The 6,559-nt window shown below is 50.2% G+C and overlaps 1 protein-coding gene across 1 annotated transcript; it reads left to right on the forward strand.

The window, feature by feature from the left end:
* Positions 1 to 363: 363 nt before the first annotated feature.
* Positions 364 to 3,534, forward strand: LOC100821029 (ACT domain-containing protein ACR4). The gene is made up of 7 exons (XM_003574785.4): positions 364 to 867; positions 954 to 999; positions 1,138 to 1,252; positions 1,445 to 1,512; positions 1,704 to 2,312; positions 2,670 to 2,780; positions 2,875 to 3,534. Exons 1-7 carry the CDS (start codon positions 785 to 787, stop codon positions 3,259 to 3,261), a joined length of 1,419 nt encoding a protein of 472 aa, XP_003574833.1. The 5' UTR covers positions 364 to 784; the 3' UTR covers positions 3,262 to 3,534.
* The last annotated feature ends 3,025 nt before the right edge of the window (positions 3,535 to 6,559 follow it).

The following is a 6,559-nucleotide window of genomic DNA, read 5'->3' on the forward strand; positions in this document are numbered from 1 at the left end:
GTGAGAAAATCATACCCTCTAGATACACCCACAATACAAACTAACTGATTCTACCAACTTTCGGAACATATGCATTGAACTGGATCCTCGTCGTTTCAACTGAATGAACATAGCATATATGTGTTCTTCCAGTTAAAGCATTGAGCAGCCAAATTTGAACACTCGGAGAATCTGAATGAATTGAATGATCTGTTCGGACAATCTGCATAGGCTCATGCTGTCCCTCTGATAGAGGAACACAGACATGTTGTGCAATGAAATGAGATGAAGTTATGATCCAATTGGAGTTGGACACAGGGCCCACCCTGGGATGAGTCTATATAGCAACAATCAAGCAATGTCCCATATGGACATGCACAGAGACAAAGGCCACCCCTCCATTGAAGATGGTCTTTTCCTTTCCCCAAGCCAAACAAACACACCTCCCTTCAGACCAGCCAAGGGACACCAACCCAAAACCCACTGCCTGCCCATACACAAGCAAAGCAACAAGACAGATGAAAATGCATCCCATGATAAAAATCCACAAGTAGGGCATGTCCTCCCTCCCTCCCCCATAACCAAATATATATACTGGTAGCAGGACTAGGTGAGCTTCTCCAGGCCTTCATAGTACAGCAGCAGTGGAGGAGGAGAGTTCAGAGGGGCACCACCACCACCACAAGTACACTCAGATTTGGGTGTAGGGGGGCGAGAGGTGCAAAGGAGAAGTATCCCTTTTGCCTCAGCAGCACCTGCTGCTTTCTTCTTCTTCTCTTTGTGCAAGCAATTGCAACAAGAAACAATGATGGCCTGTGGGTCTCGTCATGGCAACGCCGAGGTTGTCGATGAGTTTGAGAAGCTGGTCATCAGGATGAACCCTCCAAGGTTTCTTTTTCATCTTTCTTTCTTTCTTTCCAACCCAAACCCCATGTCTGTCCCCTTGTTTGAATTGGGAACTGAATTGGTTGCAGGGTGACGGTGGATAATGAGTCCGACATCACCGCCACCTTGGTCAAGGCAAGCATTAAAAAGCTTTCATCTGCTATCTGCATATATATACAGTTATCTTGGTTCTTAATTTGCAGGCATTTTTCAGAGGATTGAGTTGAATTGTTTTCTGACGCTCTGTGTTTGTCGTTCTGTCTGTTGCTGCAGGTGGACAGCGCGAACAAGTACGGGACGTTGCTGGAGGTGGTTCAGGTGCTGACCGATCTGAAGCTCACCATCAACAGGGCCTACATTTCCTCTGATGGGGAGTGGTTCATGGATGGTGAGTGAGTGAGAGTGTGCTCGATCTCCTCCTGTAAAGATTGAGGAAGAAGCTAGCTAAGCTTGCTAGTAGTTAGTTCCCTTTTCTCGCTTTTGGTTCTGGGTGCAAGTAAAAAATCTTGCCGTCTTTTTGAGCTCCATCGTCCCTGATGAGAGGGTGGGTTGCCGGGGGCAACAACTTTTGTGGGTGCAGTGTTCCATGTCGTGGATGAGGAAGGGAATAAGCTTTATGACGGCCAAGTCATCGACAGGATTGAACAGGTAAAGTACTTGCAAGGAAGAATCATTGCTCTCATGCTCTCTCCCCCTCATCTTATTAGCTTCTGTAGTACAGCTGCCAGCTAACGAATGGTTTCAGTTCCAAGAACAGAGCAAGTACAGAGCAATGTCCTTCAGTGAGTGAGTTCACTGCAATTGCAATGCAATTGATTTCGTCTTGTTGGTTGTTTCAGTCTCTGGGAGCCGGGTCGCTGAGCTTCCGTGCCACGGACGCCGAGACGGAGACAGCGGCGGCGGCAATGGCGCAGGCAACGGCGATCGAGCTGGTGGGCAGGGACAGGCCGGGCCTGCTGTCGGAGGTGTTCGCGGTGCTGACGAACCTCCGCTGCAACATCGCGTCCTCCGAGGTCTGGACCCACGACGGGCGCATGGCCGCCCTGGTGCGCGTCACGGACGCCGACACCGGCGCCGGCATCGAGGAAGACGACGACCCGGAGCGGCTCGACACCGTCAAGCGGCTGCTCCGCCACGTGCTCCGCGGCCGCGCCGCCGTCCAGGCGCGGCCGGGCGGCGCGCTGCACGCGCACCGGCGGCTGCACCAGATGATGAGCGCCGACCTCCGCAGCCGCGCCGCCGCTGCCGGCGCCGGAGACGAAGAAGAAGAAGATTGCGAGGGGGTTGTTGTGGGGGTGGAGGAGTGCGCGGAGAGAGGCTACACGGTGGTGAACGTTCGCTGCCGGGATAGAGCCAAGCTGCTGTTCGATACTGTCTGCACGCTGACGGATATGCAGTACGTCGTCTTCCACGGCACCGTCATCGCCGAGGGCTCCGAGGCATACCAGGTAGTACAGCACATGATTATACTGTTTAAATTACAGCATTGCGCCATTGGTTCCTTCCTGTGCTGCTCAGCTCATGCATTGCATTTGACCAGCTAGAGTAGCAGTAGCAGAGAGCAGTGAGCAGCAGAGATGCTTGCCTGGGTTGTTAGATACTGGTAGATCTTGGCATGTGACGAGAGGAGAGAGCAGAGATCCTTTCCTGCCTGCCTGCCTGCCTAGTTTTGTGTGCAACACTTGACTGACTCACAACCATCACTGTCCCAGTCCTGCAACACAAACAAACATCCTTTTTTTCGCTCACGAGCACATGCTGACGGACGGACGGAATCTAATCTCTGGCTGCAATTGCGTTTGCAGGAGTTCTACATCCGGCACCTCGACGACGGCGCCGCCGCCTCCGCCTCCGCCGCCGACCGCGCCCGCCTCCGCCGCTGCCTCCAGGCCGCCATCCAACGCCGCAACACCGAGGTACAACATTCAGACAAGAGCCTCTTCAGACAAACAATAATGTTTCTGAGTTCTGACTTTAATGTAACTAACTGAAAGTGCCTTAATCTGTTAGGGGGTGGTGGGGCTGGAGCTGCGGTGCGAGGACAGGCCGGGCCTGCTGTCGGACGTGACGCGGGTGTTCCGGGAGCACGGGCTCTCCGTCACGCACGCCGAGGTGGCCACGTGGGGCACCCAGGCGGCCGACGTGTTCCGCGTCGTGACGGCGTCGGGGGACGCGCCCGTGCCGGCGCGCGCCGTGGACGCCGTCCGGGCGGAGGTCGGCGAGGACATCCTCTTTATCAAGGATGATACCCTCGCCGCCTCCGCCAATGCTGTGGGTGGGCCTGTGTCGCCGACGGGTCGTGGCGGCGGCGACGGCCGGCGGTCGCTCGGGAACATGATCAGGTCTCGGTCCGAGAAGTTCCTCTTCAACTTGGGCCTCATCAGGTCCTGCTCCTAGACAGCTAGTAGTAGCTCAAGCTGACCAAAGAGTCAACGTCAACGACCGTTGCAGTGCAGCCACCACTAGGTAGCTTAGCCAAGCTAAGTGCTGCTCTATGTAGGTTGTTCTTGGATCGATCAATCGATCCTCTTACATTTGTCTGAGTTTTAATTCCACTTCTCGGATGAAAAGGAACCTGGCTAGCTAGCTTAGCTTGCTTGCGGCCGGCTTTCATCACCAAAATCACGTGTAAATATCTCTCGCTTCTTAATTAATTTGCTTTGCTGTTTATGTGTGGATTCATGGGGTCGAGTTGTTTGTGTGCAACGGATTAAGGAAAGTACTAACCAGGAATTAGTTTAACCTGGCGTACAAGAGTACGAACGAGTTTACGACGACCGAATTGGTGGGAATCGATCGAGGTCTTTATGCGCAAGGTTTAAAGCAAGGGACTTTGTTAGCACTTAGGCCAATGTGCATATAGTCAAAGGGATGATGCTTAATTAGCGGCCGGCACGAAGAAGAATGGAATGTTCAGACCTGCTGAAGCTAGCATTCAAACTGCAAATCATGGCCGCATCTCCTATTGCCTTTGGAAATCAAATCAATGATCAGCTTGGTTTTAGTCGAAAACAGTACCTCCTCCATCCAACAAAGTATGTCTCAACTTTAACTAAATTTGAATACATCTATACACTAAGTCATGTCTAGATACATCTAAATAATTTTGACAAACTTGAAACATCTTTTGTTGTACTGAGTGAGTACATTTATGTGGAGTTTCTAAGGAACAGACGAATTCGTCAAGACGACAGAGGACAGTACACACATGAGCTTAGCACTGGCGCGGTCCGTATAATGCATACGGACGCACAGGCACAGCGAACGGCACGTGATCCACACTTTGTAACATCTCCCCCAATAAACGAATCGAAACAGTCTGCTCCTGTTGAACCTAGTGCTAAACCTCAGTGCCGCACAGCGGCGCGACGAAAACAAAAATGAAAGCCGAACGCCTTTGCATTGTTCTCGTAACTAACCCAAGTAACACTCCATGCAAACCGGGTTAAAAATTATCTGATGGTTACCTAACCGGCTTTTGCTGGTTAGTGTTTTGTGGTTACATTTAATCATTTGCACCGTCATTAATTAAGTAAGTGAAGGTGTCCTGGTCAGTTAGCTTGTTAGTTTATCTGGACAAAATTAAACGCGCGGCAGATGGTCCGGTGAGCAGTATGGCTGCACGATGCATTTCTTTTGGGCAGACAACTTGTGATGATGATCAGAATTGAAGGGTATAAACAGTAGCAGTACTAGCAAAAGGCACGAAACAGTGCTGGTTAACTTTCTACCACGTTTTAATCCAAAAGTCTTTCTGTCTTTGCCGGCCGAATTTTTTGCGGCAGTGCCCCCCGTTCAATGTTTTTGTCAATACTGGCCCCTTCCGAAAAGTATTGACAAAACTAGCCTGCCAGAAAACCCAGAAAGCGACACGTGGACTTTTCGTCGATGGCATTGGCGGAATGTACTGTACACGCACTGTAGTAGTACCAGCGCATTGTTTGTGCATTTGTACCGGAAAATGCTTTTGCCCCCTTTCCGCCAGGCTACTTTTGCAATTTCGTTTTGAAGGGGGTTAAATTTGTCAAAAAAATTTGGGGTGGGGGGGGGGGGGGGGAGGCTGCCGCAAAAAAATCTTGCCGGCCGTACCGTACCTGCGTGGAGGGGAGGTGGGATGTGCGTCATTGTAAAGACGTCCCCGACACGTGCAGAAATTAGCAAACATCACTGAAATTGCAGTAAATAGTAAGAGTACATCAAACAGTAGACAGAGAGCTCGATCCAAAATACTTGGTCGTTGAACCAGCACGTAGCGGAAACTGAAAACGGTTTTGTCTATTTTTAATAGGGTACCTTGTTGTCGTTGTATCTAGATTGTGTTTTTTATGATTCGAAACGAACGATTGATTAGTTGAGTTGGGATGACATCCAAATCCAACAGCTCTGATAAATCGACTGAGATTTATTTATTTTTAAAAAAAATCAAGCAACACTGAAATAGACACACCAAATGAAAAATAGTTGGGATGTAATACAAGAATCATTGCAAGGCAGGTGTGGGAGCCAATCCTGGCGCTTTGGGGTCACCTTGACCGGCGGCCGGAGAGTGACTCCAACATCGGGGAGTGGTGGGCCACTGGTGCTGTTCCGCAGGGCGCTCGGACAAAGTTCAGGACTGCGACGGCACCGGTGTTATGGTCTATCTCGAAGCATCGGAATGATGTTGTCTTTAATGGAGCTTCACCTTCTTACGCCCAGATTCTACGCCTTATCATTGAGGAGGCGGTCTGCTCGGAGAGAGCTAGACAGATTAGGGATAGCTTTTCCTTTTCGACCCTTACGGTGGCATTATTACGCTAGCCGGTGTTGTATCGGCCTCTAGGCCTCCCCTTCTGTAAACGATGATGTAACCGCTTGGTTGCATTCTATGAAAAAAAAACAAGAATCAGCGTTGTGGAGATAGTGTGGGTTGATGTTGTCGGAAATGCTACAGAACTTTCTTGTTTTGGTGGCAGTAGTTCTCGCCCAAATGTGCTGGCAACTTGTTTTGAGCTTCGGTTGCTGTTGAACCGGAATGGTTAGAGCATTGTTGTTCAGGCTCTCATATGTATGCGGATAACTTATCGGACACTATGGTTTTCATTAATGAAACTGGGGATTTTTTTTTTACCGGAAATGTGAGGTTTGATTAAAAATATTCGGTGCTCTGTTTTTTTTTTCAATGCTCTGTCGTGAATTAGTGCTACATCATAGAAATGTCAACCGGTGAACGAAAGTGGTTTGCGTTCCCTGAATCGAGGCTCACACGTCGGCGATGGAACTCGTCATCGATCCTCAAACCAGAGGGTGCGGTAATAACGACTAGACCTCCAAATCTCCAGTCCAAGGCAGCCAGTTTCCAAACCGCGGCATGATTGGAAGGAAGATGCTGGCAATGATTGGCAGCGCGAAATCTGGAGCGCTCGTCGAGGCCAACCGACGACGGCCACCCATGTTGCTGGGACACCTCCCATTGGCTGCACCTGCACGCGCATCGGGCTCGATCGATCTGCCCCCAAGAAAGTAGCAGTAGAAAGGCCACAAGTTGTTGTAAAACGGAAAGCGGGAGATTCTCGTTTCGCTTACAGCAGCAAAAAGCTTCGGCTCCGCGTCTATCGATCAGGTCGATATAATAGTCGTCGGACATTGTGGGCAGCACGTCCTTAACAGTCGCGAAATTTTTTCACATTTTGCAGACGGTGATTACTACAGTACG

The sequence above is a fragment of the Brachypodium distachyon genome, chromosome 3, assembly GCF_000005505.3.
Source record: "Brachypodium distachyon strain Bd21 chromosome 3, Brachypodium_distachyon_v3.0, whole genome shotgun sequence".
In the NCBI taxonomy this organism is placed as follows: Eukaryota; Viridiplantae; Streptophyta; class Magnoliopsida; order Poales; family Poaceae; genus Brachypodium; species Brachypodium distachyon.

Bases quoted from the DNA above. Each gene is read 5' to 3' on its own strand.
- LOC100821029 (XM_003574785.4), top strand. From the start codon at position 785: ATGATGGCCTGTGGGTCTCGTCATGGCAACGCCGAGGTTGTCGATGAG. The intron at 1,253-1,444 runs GTGAGTGAGTGA...TTGTGGGTGCAG, and splicing joins TGGGGAGTGGTTCATGGATG to TGTTCCATGTCGTGGATGAG. The intron at 1,513-1,703 runs GTAAAGTACTTG...TGGTTGTTTCAG, and splicing joins TCATCGACAGGATTGAACAG to TCTCTGGGAGCCGGGTCGCT.